Here is a 20,473-nt window from a genome sequence, read left to right on the forward strand (position 1 = left end):
CACAGATTCTCCATTTTCCTCATTTTGTTCAATGTCATCTCCCTGCAAAGTTGACTGACAGGGAGTTGTGAGAGGCAACACTGAATAAAATAATGGTATTCAAAGACCTGACCTTGTTTTATTCATTTTGTAGAAAGTCACAATTTCTAAGAATCCACTGGTTCTACAAGCCTGTGTTTTCCCTGGAATATATCTTGTTTGGTTGTCTCTGTATTCATTGTTTGCTTTTTTTTTTTCCCCACTCTGGAGCCCATGTTCTCTCTCAAGAAAATAAAATTTGGGGCCGGGAAGGTGGCGCTAGAGATAAGGTATCTGCCTTGTAAGCGCTAGCCAAGGAACGGACCGTGGTTCGATCCCCCGGCGTCCCATATGGTCCCCCCAAGCCAGGGGCAATTTCTGAGCGCTTAGCCAGGAGTAACCCCTGAGCGTTACCGGGTGTGGCCCAAAAACCAAAAAAAAAAAAAAAAAAAAAAAAAAAAAAAAAAATAAAATTTTTTTTTGGTTGGGGGGTCACACCTGGCACCGCTCAGGGGTTACTCCTGGCTCAATGCTCAGAAATCACCCCTGGCAGGCACAGGGGACCATATGGGATGCTGGGATTCGGACCACCGTCCTTCTGCATGAAAGGCAAACGCCTTACCTCCATGCTATCTCTCCAGCCCCAAGAGAAAATCATTATTTTGTTTCCTCCCTCTCTTCCCCTTCACATCTTTCATTCAATAAAAACCATCTTGCTTTTTTTACCTTCTTCTAAAATTCTTTTCTGTGAAGGAAGGTGACGAACCTGGAACACCTATGCTGAGGCTAGGACTGACTTTCCTTCCATGCAAAGAGCAATTCTCTGTTCCAGCCTGAGTCTGTAGCTCCCTGAGGAATCTGGTAATAGGGATCATCTCCCTCTCCAGGCGCAGCTTGATAACTGCCTTGTGGGGCTTTGGGAACATGGACCTCTGTGCTGTGCAGGTGCTCGCAGTTGACTTTACTAGCCCTGACCCCCAAACAGTCATTTATTTCCCAGAGCACTGATGGCCCTGGTGTGTTGAGCAGATAGGTGGAGCCTTTTATCTTGAACCTGTTACCCTCACTCCTCACTTTACAAAGCCACCAGCAACACTAAATTCCTTCCTGACATTTCTATTTTCTGAAAAAGCAATAGCAAAGAAAAAAAAAATCCAAGACTCTACTAACAGTTTGGAGATTCACCATATTTGTTTAAGCCAAAGGATCCTCTTTTCCCCATGAAGGGAAACAAATCCTAAAGAACCTCATTCTGGATTGCATTTGAACATTTTACTATATTGTTTACTTTCATGTGTTCAAGAAATGGAAGTTATATTAAGAAAAAAGCAGTAACATGGTAAAAATAATCAAGCCCTACATCAAAATGGTTTTACTTCTTATCTGAGAAAAATTAGTTATGTAAGAGTTTCTTGGGGCCAGGCGGTGGCGCTAAAGGTAAGGTGCCTGCCTTGCCTGCGCTAGCCTTGGATGGACCACGGTTCGATCCTCCGGTGTCCCATATGGTCCCCCAAGCCCGGAGCAACTTCTGAGCGCATAGCAGGAGTAACCCCTGAGCATCACCGGGTGTGGCCCAAAAACCAAAAATCAAAACCAAAAACAAAAAAAAAAAAAAAAAGAGTTTCTTGATTTTTCAAAGGGGTTGCTGAAGCAATATTACAGTGGGGAGGGTGTTTGCCTTGCATGTGGCCAATCTGGGTTCAATACTGGGCGTCCCACATGGTCCCCCAAGCCTGCCAGGATTGAATCCTGAGCACAGAGCTCAGAGTAACACTGAGCACCACTGGGTATGGCTTCCCCCCCAAAAAAAAGGCTGGTAGAAGGGCATTTCTTGCCAAATTATTTTTTCTTTTTTTTTTTTCACTTCATCTTTTTTAGAAAGAGATAGTGAAGGAGAGGGAGAGAGTGGAGAGAGAGAGGGAGGGAGGGAGTGAGAGGGAAGGATGGGGGGAGTGGGGGGAGAGGGAGAAGGGGGAGAGAGGGAGGAAGAGGGAGGAGAGAGAGGAAAGAAGAGAGAGAGAGGAGGAGGAGAGGGAGAAGGAGGGAGAGGTAGGGAGAGGGAGAGAGAAAAGAGTGACAGGGAGAGGGAGAGAGAAGGAAGAGAAAGAGGGAAGGGGAGGAGGAGAGGGACAGGGAAGGAGAAGGGGAGGGAGAGAGAGAGGAAGGGAGGAAGAGAGGGAGGGAGAGAGATGAAGAGAAGGATAGGGAGGGGAGAGGGAGAGAAAGAGGGAGAGGAAGAGAGGGAAAGGAGAGAGAGAGGAAGGAGAAAGGGAGGTAGAGAGGGAGAGGGAGTTTTTCCAGACCTGTTCTTCTTGCCAAATTTTAACTTTTCCTTTATTCCCACTGATGATTGGAATATAATTCCCAGGTAAAAAAGTTTATTATTATAAGGCTTTAATCAAAATAGTTTAATTTTCCCAAAATATTTCATTTCAGATTGTATATAACTCAATTAGTAATTACTAATATATTTGAATTTATTTTTTTTGGGGGGGGGGTCACACCCAGCAGTGCTCAGGGATTACTCCTGGCTCTATGCTCAGAAATCACTCCTGGCAGGCTCAGGGGACCATATGGGATGCCAGGATTCGAACCACCAACCTTCTGCATGCAAGGCAAACACTTTACCTCCATGCTATCTCTCTGGCCCCATCAATTAGTAATTACTAATATTTGATCCTCATAACCAATGGTCATTAATTCTTTTGGGAGCGTGTGAGAGGGACTCAAAGCCAATTGTGCCCAGATTTACTCATGACTTCTGTGCTCAAATAATATTTGGTGACAGGGATTGAGTCCTTGCTAGCTGCAAGAAAGGTAGGCTCCTTATTCACTTACTACCCCTCTGTCTGTTAGTGATCTTAAATTCTTTAAGATAGGGGCCGGGCGGTGGCGCTGGAGGTAAGGTGCCTGCCTTGCCTGCGCTAGCCTAGGACGGACCGCGGTTCGATCCCCCGGCGTCCCATATGGTCCCCCAAGAAGCCAGGAGCAACTTCTGAGCGCATAGCCAGGAGTAACCCCTGAGCGTCACAGGGTGTGGCCCAAAAACCAAAAAAAAAAAAATTCTTTAAGATAGTCTATCATTGTCAGGTATAAATAAATAGCAGAGAAGAACTTTAGCATAGAATGTGAGAAGGCTTCCCTCAGGTAACTCAAGATCTATGAGAAGTCTTCCCTCAAGTACACAAGGCCAATACTGTGGCCATATGCAACATCCTAGAGATGCTCTCAATCCAACTTAGTCAAGACTGAGACTGCATTTCCACATCTCCATAGAAGGAGGAAGCATCATCTCACATATAAACTATGACAAGGCCAAAAGACACTTATTTGGGGCCACTCTAGACAGTGCTCAGCAGCTGCTCCCTGTGGTACTCTTGGAACCTTGTCACCAAGTATTAAATCCAGACCTCCGGAGCTCCCCGACATTCTTTATTCTTTTTTGGATTATTTTTGGGTCACATCCGCAGAAATTTCTCCTGGCAGGCTCAGGGGATCATATGGAATGCCAGGGATCAAACCAGGATTGGGTTCGGGTTGGCTGTGTGCAAGGCAAATGCTCTATTCACTGTGCTACTACTCCAGCCCTAGGCAGGGCATTCTTTTTTTTTTTTTTTTTTTTTTTTTTGGTTTTTGGGTCACACCTGGCAGTGCTCAGGTTTACTCCTGGCTCTATGCTCAGAAATCACTCCTGGCAGGCTCGGGGAACCATATGGGATGCTGGGATTTGAACCATTGTCCTTCCGCATGCTATCTCTCCAGTCCCAGGCAGGGCTTTCTTTCTTTCTTTTTTTTGGTTTTTGGGCCACACCCAGCGTTGCTCAGGGGTTACTCCTGGCTGTCTGCTCAGAAATAGCTCCTGGCAGGCACGGGGGACCATATGGGACACCAGGATTCGAACCAACCACCTTTGGTCCTGGATCGGCTGCTTGCAAGGCAAACACCACTGTGCTATCTCTCTGGGCCCAGGCAGGGCATTCTTAAGAAAAATTCTCCTTACATTTTCTTTTTTTAGGCTCAAGGGCCACACCCAGTAATGCTGAAGGGTTACACCTGACTCTACACATGGAGATCACTCCTGTGGTGCTTAGGGGATTGAACCTAGGTTGGATGTGTGCAAGGCACGTGCTTTACCTACTGTATTATCTCTCTGGTCCCCCTTTTTGAATTTATTAACTCTCCTTAGCAAGGCACTACATAAGCAGACACAGAGTTTAATAATCATTTGTGTTCTGGGAATGCTAGTCACGAGCTCAAATGTCAGCTCTAAGTGCGCAGAACCTCTAAAACTGCTTTACTGCCCCACTTCTTTGTATTTGGACATTGCAGACGTGGCACTTTCATCAAAAGACACCCTGTCACAGCATCTAAAGGAAATGACAGGTTTTCTACCACACGGGCGAACTGACTTCAGGCAGTTTAGGCTGGCGACATTCTGCTTTATTGTTAATTGCCCGTTTTTATGAACCTTCAGATGCTTGGCTTGTTTTTAAAGATTTATTCATGGCAATTAGCTGCAGCAATTTCCCTGTAACAGGGCATGTGTTTCAGCTTGAATATATGGTGAGGACCCTAATTTCAAAACAGTAATGACCAAACTCTGACAATTTACATTGAAACAATATAATGATTCAAATACACAGTGCTAATTTTCCAATGCCTCTTGCTGGCTTGTAAATTTTATGATTCTGAAGACTCATAATGATCCAGCAGAGAGAAAGTGCTCAGAAAGATTTAAAGAGCTTCAAGCATGTCAAAGAGAATGGAACTAGGGTCCAGAGAGATAGCATGGAGGTAGTGTGTTTGCCTTGCATGCAGAAGGTTGGTGGTTCGAATCCCGGCATTCCATATGGTCCCCTAAGCCCGCCAGGAGCGATTTCTAAGCATAGAGCCAGGAGTAACCCCTGAGCACTGCTGAGTGTGACCTATAAACCAAAAATGAGGATGGAACTATTTAGACACATTCAAGTTTCACTATGATTAGCCAGGATACCTTCAGTAGAAAAGGACAGCTTAAAAAGAAGAAAGAAAAAGAGAAAGAAAGAGAAAGAGAGAGAATAGAAAGAAAGAGAAGACAAGAAGAAAGAAAAGAAAAGAAAGAAAGAAAGAAGAAGAAAGAAAGAAAAAAGAAAGAAAGAAAGAGAAAGAAAGAAAAAGAAGAAAGAAAGAAAGAAAGAAAGAAAGAAAGAAAGAAAGAAAGAAAGAAAGAAAGAAAGAAAGAAAGAAAGAAAGAAAGAAAGAAAGAAAGAAAGAAAGAAAGAAAGAAAGAAAGAAAGAAAGAAAGAAAGAAAGAAAGAAAGAAAGAAAGAAAGAAAGAAAGAAAGGTAGGTCACACCCCACAGTGCTCACGGGTTACTCCTGGCTCTGTGCTAAGAAGTTGCTCCTGGCAGGCTCAGGGGACCATAGGGATGCAGAGAATTGAACCAGGGTCTGTCCTGTGTTGGCCATGTGCAAGGCAAATAAATGCTTTATCACTGTGCTATTACTCTGGCCCTCTAGACATTTTTTTAAACCTTTCTTTCTCTTATTCAAAATGAAGAGTCTAGCAACCTTTATCAGGATCCATACACAGTTTTCTTTGCAACATTTCCATCCAACCACATGATATGATAGTACAGAGGTCAGGCCTAGCACGAGGCCAACTCAGGCTCAATCCCAGGGACCACATGTGCAAACTCACTCTCTGGCCCCGAAAAAGTAAAAAAATTTTTTTTCTTTTCACTAACTGAATTTATAATAATATATACTCCACATAACGCACCAAGTATGTGTTCACTAATGTTTGATACTAACCGTAAGGCTCCTGGATCAACAGCAGGCCCCTGTGATAAAGTTTTGGGGTGTCCTAACTTATCAGTGCATTTTCAAAGACTGAATTTTGCTGTTCCTGGTCCCTTCATGCCGGAGGCCAAACTGCTGACCTTTAAGGGATCTTTCTCTGCAGGTCTATCAGGCACTAATAGCAGAATTCTTTACCCAAAGTTTCTCTTGATAGTGCTGTCTGCTGTTTTTGTTCTTAATTTCAGGCCAGCCAAGACAGTGCTCAGGGCTTACAGTCTGGCTCCTGCACTCAGGGATCATTCCTCAGGAGACTGTATATAGTGCCAAGGATCGAACCTGACTTGGCTGCCTGCAAGGCAATCTTTTTAACACCTGTATTGTAGCTCTTTGACAGTATTAGTGAATAGAAATTCACGCTAACTCCCATGCATTACGCTGAAACTTCTCTTTCGGTTGGTATTTTGGGTGTCCCAACAACACAGCTCAGAGCCCACTGGCCTAGTTTTCCCACCTGGCTCTGCTGCCCCGACCAAGCCCCGTCCCTTATGGTACTTCCAGCCTTGGCATCCCTGCCCTGCACTTGTATGTCCACTGCTCACATCTCCAGCAACTCTGAATCAGCCACAAGATACTCCTTAACATGCTATCCAGAGTAGTCTAAGAGCTGGCCTGATACTCTGCAGGCCATTCACTACTGCCAAGCTCCTGGGAACGGTGCCACACTGCTCTCAGACGCACTGCACACTTCTCCATTCCATAATGTATATATCTATGTATGGGCCAGAGAGACAGAGCATGGAATATGGTGTTTGCCTTGCATACGGCCCACACCATTTGAACCCCCAGCACCACATATGGCCCCCTGCAATACCACCACACTCAGGAATGACTCTATAGCCCCAGAGCACCAAGTGATATGGCCCAGAAATCAAATGTGAACAGCAAAACAAAAAAGCCTCTCTATGTGTCGGGAGAACCATATCCACATCTATTGGTATATTGGTGTAAGTGAGATTTGTCCCCAACGCATTAAAAAAGATAGGGTTGGAACTTGCTCTTCAAGAATGTGTTCTCTCTTGGGGCCTGGGGCCTGGAGAGATAGCACAGCGGCGTTTGCCTTGCAAGCAGCAGATCCAGGACCAAAGGTGGTTGGTTCGAATCCCGGTGTCCCTTATGGTCCCCAGTGTCTGCCAGGAGCTATTTCTGAGCAGACAGCCAGGAATAACCCCTGAGCAACGCCAGGTGTGGCCAAAAACCCAAAAACCAAAAACCAAAAAAAAAAAAAAAAAAAAGAATGTGTTCTCTCTTGAACATGTATCTCTTTTTTGTCTCTGTGTTTCTTTGCTGGCCTGTTTCCACTCTGGAGAAGTCTGTTCTCTCTTGAACACACTTTTCCTCTTATCTCCCCTCACTTCTTTTGAACTAGGTTTCAATAAAAATAAAAACTGGGGCTGGAGAGATAGTATAGAGGTAAGGCATTTGCCTTGCATGCAGAAGGATGGTGGTTCAAATCCCAGCATCCCATATGGTCCCCTGAGCCTGCCAAGAGCGATTTCTGAGCATAGAGCCAGATATAACCCGAGTGCTGCCGGGTTTGACACAACCCCCCAAAACAAACAAACAAAACTGCCTTCCTTCACCATTTTGCCTCCTCCTGTAAAACAAAATGCTTTTGGTTGTGTGCAAGGACCATCCCTGGTGATGCCCAGGGGACCATACGTGGTATCAGAGATCTCAGGCTCGTCCAAAACAGCCATTAGAATGGCTATCTAAGGATAAGCTATCTGAATTTTCAGGAATCAGATTATTTCTCTCTGAGTGCAGACTCAGGTCATTCCTATTTTAACTATACTATAAAAAATTAACATGCTTCTATCAAATCTTTATCCTCATCTTCAATTATTTATTCAGAAATATTTCTAGTAGTAAAATTATTGACTTAAGGGGCCGGAGAGATAGCATGGAGGTAAGGCGTTTGCCTTTCATGCAGGAGGTCATCGGTTGGAATCCCGGCGCCCCATATGGTCCCCCGTGCCTGCCAGGAGCAATTTCTGAGCCTGGAGCCAGAAATAACCCCTGAGCACTGCCGGGTGTGACCCAAAAACCACAAAAAAAAAAAAATAAATAAATAAATAAAAAAAATTTTTGACTTAAAAAAGCAATTGTATAAAATACTTATGACAGTTGGCCAAATTCATAAAGTTTCTGAAAAGCAATTTAGCCATTAACCCACAGACTATAAAAATATTTCACTGGGGCCAGAGAGATGGCACAGCGGTAGGGTGCTTGCCTTGCATGTGGCCAACTTAGGACGAATGGTAGTTTGATTCCCAGCATCCTACATGGCCCCCGAGCCTGCCAGGAGTGCAAGCTTTCTAAGTGCAGAGCCAGGGGTAAACCCTGAGCACTGCCAGTTATGACCCCAAAACAAAAACAAAAACAAAAAATATGTCACCAATGTCAAGAGAGAGAAAGCACATGGTCTATAGCACATGCTTTGCATGAGGGAGACCTGTGACTTATCTCTGGATCTGGTGCATGATCCACCAAAAACTAGGTCAGGAGCAATAACAAACCCCCAAATAAGTATATGAACATTAATATACGGTTCAATTTCTGGTGTCCCATATGGTCCCCTAAGCCAGGAACGATTTCTGAGCGCATAGCCAGGAGTAACTTCTGAGCGTCAACGGGTGTAGCCCCAAAATAAACAACAACAAAAAACCCCCCAAAAACAAAAAACAATACACTTCATAGTCCACGATACTGATTTTATTACTTAATTGCTTGATCCCAGGTCATGACCACCAGGGGGCTCACACTTGTAATGTCATATCAGAAGGTCTCTGCACCACAAAGTATGTGCCAGTGTAGCTTAAACTTGGCTTGGTAAGTAGAAAAAAAAAAAAAAAACTGAAACAAAAACTACCATCTGTTTAGAAATTAGTTTACTTATTGAGAACCTAAACTTTTTGTTTGTTTTTAGCCACACCTGTTTGATACTCAGGGGCTATGACTCAGGAATCACTCCTAGTTGTGCTCAGGGGACCAGATGGGATGCCAGGGATTGAACCTGGATTGGTTGTGTACAAGGCAAACGCCTTATCTGCTGTACTCTGGCCCCAGAAAACGTTAGATTTCTAATTTATATGTCCCAAGAGAAAGCAGAATTACTGCAGCGCTAGCGCTGAGGGTATTACAAAAAAGGGATCAGCGAGAAAGCAGGGAAAGGAGTAAGAGGGTGCATAGGAGCATCGTTGCTAATGCCCTGTTGGGAGTGTTGTGTGGCTGCAGGACACCCCTCATGGCTAACCAGGATTTGTCCCCCCTAGTGGCACCAGCCCAGGGCAGGTAGCACAACCCACTTACGTTGCCATCATGGTTGGGGCAAGACAAGGGTTTCCCTGCAGCCACAGCAGTGACCGTCTCCAGGATGGACGACTCCTCGACGTTGCTGCCTGGAGTTCGCTGCAGCACGTCCATGAGGTTCGTGATGAAGAAGTTGTTCTGCAGCGCGGCCACCCCCTTCTCGGGCAGGATGGAGGTCTGGCGGCACACGGGGCACGATAGGGTCAGGCTGTGGGCGGGGATGTAGTTCTGTAGGCACCTGGGACAGGAGCAGAAGCAGGAAGGACCATCAGCGCCCAAGGGCCCCTGGAACAGGACCCGCTGTGCACACGGCACTGGGCATGCTCATAGCCACTCAATGGATCTGATCCGCTAGAAAAGAACATGTCAGAATCCCTGAAGTCACCTGAACCCATAACCCATTCCCTCAAATCAGAAAAGGGATCAGGTCACTGAGCTGGGAAGGAGGCTACACCCCTGCATTGGAGGCATGGATGGACAGTGGAGGCCTCACCTAGGAAACAGGGAGAAACAGGAAACTTGCCTTTTTCTTTCTGTGGGGGTTGGGGGACTCACATCTGGCAGTGCTGGGGCTGCTCTCTATTCAGGGGTTCTCCTGGAAACAAAGCTTGTGCTCCAGCCCAGTGCATGATTTCCCTGGTCCCTGCCAATCACATGAATTAGAAGCCTAAACAATCAGCATAGAATGAAGGGTTCAGAGAAGAGCTAATACAGTGGTACAGGAATTGTGAACACCACTGCTGTGTATGTAAATATTTTGGGGGATTACTATGTTACTCACCCTAAACTGATTGGTGATTGTGCCCTACCCTAGGGTGTGACCTGGCATTCTGCCCCCACCCTAGGGTAGGACCTGATTCTGCTTCCACCATTGGTTGGTATCTGATCCCACCATTGGGTGGTACCTGACTCTGGGGCATAAAAACAAGGGTCTGTGGAAGGCCGGGGCTTTTTGGCTGGAACGGAAGCTGAGTCTTTGGACTTCAGTTTTATCCTCCAAATAAAGCGAATATTTCCACGAGCCTGACTGTCTGTGAGCTGTTTACCCACCGTTTCATCTCAGAACCGTGGGCTAGACAGGGTGGCAGACGCGTGCTCCGAGCTGGAAGAAAAAGGCCTCATCCTCCATCCCACCATCAGTCAACCTCTTCAGGGGCTGACTTGCTACACACCACTAAAGAAAATAGACTTGTCTGTCAATGTTGGAATGAATTAATCATAAGCACTTGTCAGATGTTAAAAATACATTAAATGAATTTACACATATATGTAAGTTTACGTTTGGTCAGGAAACACTTTTTGTTTTATCTTTGGGCCACAGCCAGTAGTGCTCAGGGCTTACTCCTGGCTCTGTGCACAGAGATCACTCCTGGCAGGACTTGTAGATCCAAGTCCTGTGGATCCAAACTGGGTTTCAATCTGAGTCAAATGCCCTTTCTGCTGTACTATCATTCCAGCTCCAGAAAACACTTTTTCCCTACAGCACTAAATGTTTTGTTTGAACAGGAGTGGAGCATGTTGCCAAGAATCTCGCTGTATTGCCTACTACTAATCAAAGGACCATACCATCCCATCCTGCAGGAGCCTGGTCCCAGTGCAGAGATGATTAGCTGGTACCTGTACTGATATTGCTTTTGGTACTTAAAAAGCCTCATTGTACATGGGTAGGCCAAAACACAGAGCATTTTAGGGATGAGTGTGTCACCCTTGTGTGTCACCCTTGCTAATCTCTGTCTCGTACCAATTCTAACAAATGGGCTGCCAAAGCCAGCACTTGCTGGTATTTATTTTAGCTACATCCATTGAGCCATATGAAGTACTTATGCTGCAGTATAAAAGGAACAAGTAAAAAGTACTGGTGTTCTTGGGGCCGGAGCGGTGGCGCAAGCAGTAGGGTATGTTTGCCTTGCACGCAGCTGACTTAGGTCGGACTGCAGTTTGATTCCCCAGTGTCCCATATGGTCCCCCAATCCAGAAGCAATTTCTGAGCGCATAGCCAAGAGAATCCCCTGAGAGTCACCAGGTGTGGCCCAAAAACCATAAAAAAAAAAAAAAGTAATGCTGCTCTGAATTCACCCACCACTAAACCAAACTCCTACATCTCTGCACGCCACCCCCCACCCCCAAAACCTAACACAAAGAAAGCAGAACAAAAAAATATCACAGCTGGGGCCAAAGAGATAGCACAGCGGTAGGGCGTTTGCCTTAGATGCATAAGGATGGTGGTTCAAATCCTGGCATCCCATATGGTTCCCCGAGCATGCCAGGAGCAATTTCTGAGTGTAGAGCCAGGAGTAACCCCTGAGCAATGCTGGGTGTGGACCCCCCCCCCAAAAAAATCACAGCTACCAGTAACAAATTCACATTCTCCCTCCCTCCAACCCCACTGAGGATTGGTCTTTCTGTGGCAAATAAAACCTTCTCCATTACATTAAGTCAAAGTTAGTCAATCAGATAGCAAATATATTTTACGGAACAGTAAATATAATTAGTACTTATTTGGAGCCATTGAAAAAACCAATTTCCTGTTCCTTCCTGGGAAGCAAAGCCATTTAATTATATATTCAGTAATAACTGAAAATGTATAACCTCACTAGGAAATACTTAAATAGGGCCACAGACAAACTAATCATTCAAGTTTGTTGTGCTTAATTGCTTGTGTGGTGAGTTCAATGGAAGGTAAAGGTATATTTTTATGACAGTTTAGCAACTGTTCAAGGGGACATATGGAAGTAGATTTTTGAAATACATAGCAAATTGTAGGCATAATTGCTGTAACTATGACCATCCATAGTTTTTTTTTTATCAGCAAACATCATCATGTTCAAGAATGCTATTAGAATGCCCTCTCGGGTACATTTAAAAGGATGTTATCTTTTGAACTCTCATATACAAACACTTCTTTTTTTTTTTTTTTTTGGTTTTTGGGCCACACCCGTTTGACGCTCAGGGGTTACTCCTGGCTATGTGCTCAGAAATCGCCCCTGGCTTGGGGGGACCATATGGGACGCCGGGGGATCGAACCGAGGTCCGTTCCTTGGCTAGCGCTTGTAAGGCAGACACCTTACCTCTAGCGCCACCTTCCCGGCCCCTACAAATACTTCTTGACCTGATTAGTTTTGTGGGAGGAATGTGAGATTTGGAATGGGAGGGGTATCAGGGGACAATATGGGGTACCAGGGATTGGAACAGAAGTCAGCTATATGCAAGGGAAGCACCTCACCTCTTGTACTAACTCTCCAATGTCAGATTTTTTGTGTTTGCCTGTTTTGTTTCTGGGCCACACCCAGCTTCGCTCAGGGCTTACTCCCTGCTCTACACTCAGGAATCAGTCATGGCAGTTACAGGGATCATAGAGGTTAGCAGAGGTAGAACTCGGTTGGCTACATGCAAGGCACATAAAATACCTGCTGAACTATTGCTCTAGTTCCAATGCCAGACTATTAATTAGTTAACGATCATCTGGTCCTCAAATTATGGCCCGCGGGCCACATATTGTATTTGTATCTGTTTTGTTTCTTCATTGCAAAATAAGATATATGCAGTGTGCATAAGAATTCGTTCATAAGTTTTGTTTTTACTATATCAGACCCTCCAATGGTCTTAGGGACAGTGAACTGGCCCCCTGTTTAAAAAGTTTGAAGACCCCTATGAAGTAACTAAGACTGGCAACTTGTTTCAAAAAGAGTAAAAGGAAAAATAAATTTTGTCTGGGCCGAAGCAATGGCGCAAAACTTAAGGTGTCTGCCTTGTGCATGCTAGCCTAGGACAGACCAAGGTTTAATCCCCTGGCATCCCATATGGTCCCCCAAGCCAGGAGCAATTTCTTTTTCTTTCTTTCTTTTTTTTTTTTTTGGTTTTTGGGCCACACCCAACGTTGCTCAGGGGTTACTCCTGGCTGTCAGCTCAGAAATAGCTCCTGGCAGGCACGGGGGACCATATGGGACACCGGGATTCGAACCAAGGCTGCTTGCAAGGCAAAAACTGCTGTGCTATCTCTCCTGGCCCCAGGAGCGATTTCTGAGTGCATAGCCAGGAGCAACCCCTGAGCTCACTGGGTGTGGCCCAACCCCCCCCCCAAGTCGTCTTTTTGTTTTTTGACCACACCCAAAGCAGAGCTGGGGAATCCTCTCAGCTCCAGTATCAAGGGTTCCCTATGGTTTTAGAGCTCAAACTCTGGATTCCTCCATGCTAGCTTGTGTTCCAGCCTTTCTTTTTCTTATTTTTTTTTTGTTGTTGTTGTTTTGTTTTTTTTGGGCCACACCCGGCGGTGCTCAGGGGTTACTCCTGGCTGTCTGCTCAGAAATAGCTCCTGGCAGGCACGGGGGACCATATGGGATACCGGGATTCGAACCAACCACCTTTGGTCCTGGATGGGCTGCTTGCAAGGCAAACGCCGCTGTGCTATCTCTCCAGGCCCTTTCTTATTTTTTTTTTAAATTTTATTATAGTAACATCATGATTTACCAAGTTTTTTATAATTCAGTTATTTCAGGTATTAAATCTTCAAACACTAATCAAAACCAACAGTATAACTTTCCCTCTACCAGTTTCTCACCCCCCCTAGACATCCTCCATGAAGGTACAAAAATTTTGTTTATATTGTTTGTACAACACAAAGGCAAATGAAATGATTAAAACTCAGATCAATAAGGGGCTGGTGGAGTGGCGCAAGCAGTAGGGCATTAGCCTTGCACACGCTAATCTAGGATGGACCGCAGTTCAATCCCCTGGTGTCCCATATGGTCCCCCAAGCCAGAAGTGGTTTCTGAGTGGATAGCCAGGAGTAATCCCTGAGCATCACTGGGTATGGCTTCCCTCCAAAAAAATAGGCAACCCCCCCCCCAAAAAAAAACCTTAGATCAATAAGGGTCCATTTAAAATGACTGTTCTATTTCACATGTGTTACTAAAACAGTGTCTAAAGATTTACTGGGCTGTGGTTGGTGCTTGTTGAACCTTCTGTGTTACTGTTTAGACTCACTGAGCTTGGTAACTTTCCCATCAGATTTTCTGGGATACTAATGAGCTGACACTAGTACGAAATTCTGAGGTGTCATACAGTCACTTACAGGGCACAGTCCAGGATCTATAGCTCTGAGACAAATATGGTGACTTGGTAGGTTAATAAGGTTAAGCAGTGGAGTTGGGCCATTTCAGTCAGAAGGTGTTGGTTGTGGTACTGGGCTGCTATGGCTTCATGCAGAAAGAGGAATCTGCCCACCCCCATTTCGAGAAGGCCCAGCCAGTCTACCAGAGGAGAGTCAGCAGTCATCTATTTTTTTGTTTGTTTGTTTATTTGTTTTGGGTCACATCTGGCAGCACTCAGGGGTACTTCTGGCTCTGTGCCCAAAAGTCACTCCTGGCAGGCTTGGAGGATCATATGGGATGCCAGGAATCGAACCAGTGTCTGTCCAGGGTTGGCCACATGCAAGGCAAATGCCATACTGCTGTACTATTGCTCCGGCTCCCAGCATTCGTTTTCTTTTGCTCCAGCTTTCTGAGCAATCTCCTCAACCCTAAATCACCAACTAGTTATTTAATGCTCTATTTTCCTGTGCTACTGGATTAATTTTTTCCCATTTAAAATTATCTGAAATAGAGACCAACGATATAGTACAAAGGTTAGGGCATTTGCCTTGCACACAACCAACACAGATCCTCAGCATCCCAAACACTGCCAGGAGTGATTCCTGAGTGCAGAATCAGGAGTAATATGAACACTGACAGGTATGGTCTATAAATAACAAGAATACGGGCCAGAGAGATAGCACAGTGATAGGGCATTTGCCATGTACACAACCAACCAAGGACAGACCCTAGTTTGTTCTCGGCATCCCATATGGTCCCCCTAGCCTGCCAGGAGTGATTTTTGAGTGCAGAGCTCAGAGTAAACACTGAGTGCTGCCGGGTATGACCCCAAAATTGTCCCCCCCAAATAAAAATAACAAGAATTATCTGAAATAAAAGAAATCACCGGTGACTCATGATTATGTTTCTAGATGTTGATCAAAAAAATACTAAAAGTGGGGCCAGAGAGATAGCATGAAGGTAGGGCATTTGCCTTGCATGCAGAAGGATCGTGGTTCAAAATCCCGGCATCCTATATGGTTCTCCTAGCCTGGTTAGGTGGGGTTTGAAGCTTTGCCAATGAATTGCAGGTTAGGCTTACTTACCTCTCGCAGAAAGTGTGCAGGCAGGGAAGAACCTTGGGGTTCTTGTACCGTTCCAGGCATATACTGCAGATCAGGAACTGCTTGTCGATCTGGCGCACCACAGGACTTGGGATGTTGGTAGCTTCACTGGCCATCCTAGACCACTGACATGGGGGGCCGGCTGTCCTTGACCCTGCACGCTGCTGTTGCCAGAAAGACCGAGAGAGAAATGACCAGTCAGAGGCAAGTACAGCTCAGTTCTTAGTTCTAGACCTCTTTTTTTTTTTTTTTCAGCCACATCTGGTGATGCTCAGGGGTTACTCCTGGCTATGCGCTCAGAAATTGTTCCTGGGTGGGGGACCATATGGGACACCGTGGGATCAAGCCGTGGTCCATCCTAGGCTAGCGTGCGCAAGGCAGACACCTTACAGCTTGTGCCACCGCTCTGGCCCCAGTTCTAGACCTCATGTTGTTACATGAGGCATAAACACAAAATGACCTCTAGGTAAGTGACTCCTATCCCAACTGCTCTAGTTCCAGGTTCCTAGACACAGGAAGGCTCGAGGGTGAGTTCAATGAAAGAAGGTTGTTTCTCTACTCGGCAATAAGTGATCTTTCCTGAAGATCTTTCCTGGAGGTCAAATTAGTTCTGGAGTCTCTGCTATATAGGAAGAATAGAGATAACTGCCTGTTTGAAATAATGGATGAAATCATTCTATTATAGTAGAAGTAAAGATCAGGGCCAGGTCATCTAGACAACCAACTGGTAATTTTAAATATAGTATAGTTAGTCAACTTCCAATCTGACCAGGAGCAGAACTAAGTAAGATGCAATTGCTGGCTGGGCTGACCGTGCACATGCTGCACAGATCAAGGGAAGAAGATCAACAAGGGGAGAAAAGCTCAGAGAACAGCAGGCAGCAACCAGGAGGACTGTCAGGCGATTTTGCATCTATGGCTTATGGAAGCCCGCAGAAGTGGGCTATAAATGAAGAACTAGAGGGCAGAAGCAAAAGCATCGAGCATGGGGTGCTTGCCTTGAAGGTGATCCCAGCATACCCTATGGTTCCTAGAGGCCCAGTGGGAATGATTCTTGAGTACAGGGCCAGGAGTAACCCCTGAGCACCACTAGGTCTCTCCTCCTCAACTCCCCTGCAAAAATTTAAAAGAACCGTAACAATGAAGACATCTGAAATTTTTGACATGTTCCACGAAGACCCAGAAAGTTAGCCAGCATCTGGTGTAACACAGTCAAGTCATGTGCTCATCAGGAAAACAATAAATCAGAAGACATGTCCTACTAAGAGGCTTGTCTGCACTGTTTCAGAGCAGAGGCAGGGAAGGACATAAACACTTAAGCAGCGACTATGGTCATGCCTTCAACCAAATCACTGTTTAAATATATACTATCTTCCTAAAAATGTTAATCCTTCCTAGGAATATGCCCTAGGCACACAAAAACACAATACAAAAATGCCTTCTACATGCTTATATTCATTGCAGAGCTATTTACAGTAGCCAGAATCTGGAAACAACCCAGATGCCTGACAACAGCTAAAGAAACTGTGGTATATTCACACAATGGAATACTATGCAGTCGTCAGGAAAAGTGAAGTCATGAAAATTTCCTATATATGGATGGACATGGAAACTGTTATGCTGAATGAAATGAGTCAGAAGGAGAGAGACACAGAATAGTCTCACTCATCTGTGAGATTTAAGAGGAAAAAAAAAAGACAGTATTGTAATAATACTCAGAGACAATAGAGATGAGGACTGGAAGGATCGGCCCACACAATATGAAGCTTAACACAAAGAGTGGTGAGTGCATAGAGAAATAACTACACTAACAACTACCATGACAATGTTAATAAGTGAGAGAAGTAGAATGCTTGGGCCGGAGAAATAGCATGGAGGTAAAGCATTTGCCTTGCCTGTAGGACGGTGGTTCAAATTCCAGCATCCCACATGGTACTCCGAGCCTGCCAGGAGCGATTTTTGAGCATAGAGCCAGGAGTAACTCTTGAGTGCTGCCAGGTGTGACCCAAAAAATAAAAAAGCAAAAACAATAAAGAAGTAGAATGCCTGTCTCGAATACAGGCAGGTGGTGGGGGAGGAAGGAGATGGGGGACATGGTTGGTGGGAAGTTTGCACTGATGAAGGGGGGTATTCTTTTTCTTGTTTTGTTTTTGAGCCACACCTGGTGATGCTCAGGGGTACCTCCTGACTCTTTGGTCAAAAATCGCCCCTGGGAGTACAGCTCGGAGGTAGAGCATTTGACTGCAGAAATTGCCCCTGGCTTGGGGGATTAGAAGACAGTTGAAAGAGCAATCAGACTGAACTGTTTCTACCCCTGGCTTATGGCTTTTCTCCCTGATTTGGACATACCTTTTGGTTTTATCCTTTTACTTTACATCCTATTCCTGTTCCTTTTACTTTGCCCTCAATCTGACCTTACCCTGGTCCCAAACCCATCTCTCTCTAAGGGTTTTTCATAGGCCCTTGTGCTTCTCTAATTATCTCAAAATATTTATGTCAAAACATTGAGATATTTGTCAGAGTCCTGCCTGCAAGGCCCCCATGGACACCAGCAGTGTGGAGCCATCTCCAGCAGCTCAGCTCGAATAAAATTGACTGTTATTTATTAAATTATATAAACTATAAAGACAAATATATAGTAATTTTGTCTTTTTTTTTCTTTTGGCCACTCCAGGCAATACTCAGGGGAGCATATGTGGTGCTGAGGATCAAACTCTGATCTGCGGCATGCAAGGCAATTGCCCTACCTACTGGCTCCAGCCCCAAATATACAGTCTTACTTAAATATAAAAGCCTTATGATGGCCTATATTGTATAAATACAAGAATATTAAAAAATAGACTATTTCCATCTATTTACAAGGGGGGGGTCAAGTATATGACACTAAAATGTGTAACATGAGAACAAAAGTAGGAGGAGCTCTCCTCTGCCATCTACCTAAAGCAGAGAGAGCATCAAGGTTCCATTTGTGGAGAAAATTCTCAGTTGGAAGGATGACTGAAAAACTTTCCCACACAGTCCTGCTCTCCTGATCACTTCCCTGACAGTGACTGTTTCACAAGCACTGAGGTACCAAGTACCATTCTCCTTTTTCTAGTCACCTAATACTTTCTCCTTTGTTAATAAATTCTGGAGTCTAACCACTGCTTTGGGGTTTCACTTTTTTTTTTTTTTTTTTTTTATGTTTTTGGGCTACAACCAGTGGTGCTCAGGGATTACTTCTGGCAAGCTCAGGGAACTAACTATATGGGATGCTGGGAATCCTCTCTCTGGTCCCAAGGTCCCCAATTTTTAAGAACTGTTGTTAAGAAGTCTGCTGTTTCCACTTCCTTGAGTCCAGTTTCCTACCTGATACACGATGTTCCCAACACATCCAACACAATTCCTTCAAGATGAGCCCTAAGAACATGACTGATAAACAGGCTGAACCTCGTGAAAATATGCGCTCTATGGGATCACGTTCAAATAGACTATTGGTGATAGTTCAACTCTGTCTTCACAGCTTTCTTAAAAATAAAAAAAAAGGTTTGGGGGCCAAAGTGATAGAACAATGGTAGGGTGATTGCTGTGCACACTGCTGACTGGACCAACCCGGGATCGATACTGGCATTCTATAAGGTTCCCTGAGCCTGCCAGGAGCTATTTCTAAGAGCAAAGCTCCAATGTCTGAATATGGGAGGAATGGATTTACTTGCTGAAGAGGAAACCAAGGGGCTAGCTGACTTACGCAAGGCCATCCAGCAACATCAAAGAGTCCAGAAAGCCTGGGGCCAGAGAGATAGCACAGCAGTAAGGCACAGAAGGGCGATGGTTCAAATCCCAGCATCCCTTATGGTCCCCCGAGCCTGCCAGGAGCGATTTCTGAGTGTAGAGCAAGGAGTAACCCTTCAGCGCTGCTAGGTGACTCAACAAACAAAGAGTACAAAAAGCCTATATGTTAACTTTTCTGCCTAATCTGATAAATTGAAAATATGAAAAAAAAAATTTTTTTTGGTTTTTGGGCCACACCCGGCGATGCTCAGGGATTGCTCCTGGCTATGTACTCAGAAATTGCCCCTAGCTTGGGGGACCATATGGGACACCGAGGGAATAGAACCCCGGTTTGTCCTAGGTCAGCACATGCAAGGCAAATGTTTTGCCGCCTGTGTCACTACTCCAGCCCCACTTTTTTTTGACATGCAATCTTTTTTGTTTGTTTGTTTGTTTTTGGGTTTTTGGACCACACCCGGTGACACTCAGGGGTTTCTCCTGGTTATATGCTCAGATATCGCTCCTGGCTTTGGGGAACATATAGGATGCCGGGGGATCGTTGTGCCACTGCTCCGGCCCCGGAGACATGCAATCTTAAATTCAGTATTCTACTGTGTTTATGTGTGCACTGCAAGCACAGACATGTGCACTTTATCAAAAAGATCGAGTGCAGGGGGGCCAGAGAGATAATACAGCAGGTTGGGTGTTTGCCTTGCATGTGGGTTTGATCCCTGGCATCACATATGGTACCCCAAGACTGCCAGAAGTAATTTCTGAGTGCAGAGCCAGGAATAATCCCTGAGCATCACTGGGTGTGGCCCCAAAACAAAAAATTAAACAAATAAAAAGCAAAAAGATCGGGTGACTACTTCAGTGACTGCTAAGATTGGAATGATTTATAAGGCTGGTATAACTTCCAAACCAGAATTTGTTTTAATATTTAAAGCAAATGACATCTAACCATTCAGTTAAAATCACTGTGATAATTTTATTTTGAATAGCTTTTACATTCTTTTCTGTTATTTGTGAGGGGCATACCCATCAGTGATCAGAGCTTATTCCTGACTCTGCTCTGGGGACCATATGGGGTGTCAAGGGTAGAATCCAGGTTGACTGCATACATATCATACCCACTGAACTATCTTTCCAGTCCCTACATTAATTCTTTAAAATCATCAGTCATATGTGTACTGAAAAAAGCAAAGAAAACATCATATTAGATTTATGTTGTTGGTTTGTTGTTGTTGTTGCTGTTGTTTTTTGTTTTGGGGTCACACCTGGCGACGCTCAGAGTTATTCCTGGGTCTGCACTCAGAAATCGCTCCAGGCAGGCATGGGGGACCTTATGGGATGCCAGAATTT

The 20,473-nt window shown here is 44.9% G+C and overlaps 1 protein-coding gene across 10 annotated transcripts in view; it reads right to left on the reverse strand.

Moving 5' to 3' along the window:
• TRIM2 (tripartite motif containing 2) overlaps nucleotides 1-20,473 on the reverse strand; it is a 168,041-nt gene that overhangs the window by 33,277 nt on the left and 114,291 nt on the right. For 6 of the 10 annotated variants that reach the window (XM_049769600.1, XM_049769605.1, XM_049769607.1 and 3 more), the window contains exons 2-3: nucleotides 15,344-15,525; nucleotides 9,169-9,406 (exon numbers count right to left, since the gene is read on the reverse strand). In XM_049769600.1, coding sequence (XP_049625557.1) covers nucleotides 9,169-9,406; nucleotides 15,344-15,525 — 420 coding nt within the window. Of the gene's footprint in view, nucleotides 1-9,168; nucleotides 9,407-15,343; nucleotides 15,529-20,473 lie in introns of all 10 variants that reach the window. The other 4 variants (XM_049769602.1, XM_049769598.1, XM_049769603.1 and 1 more) reach the window with 1 other exon arrangement.

Source organism: Suncus etruscus, chromosome 3, assembly GCF_024139225.1.
Source record: "Suncus etruscus isolate mSunEtr1 chromosome 3, mSunEtr1.pri.cur, whole genome shotgun sequence".
In the NCBI taxonomy this organism is placed as follows: Eukaryota; Metazoa; Chordata; class Mammalia; order Eulipotyphla; family Soricidae; genus Suncus; species Suncus etruscus.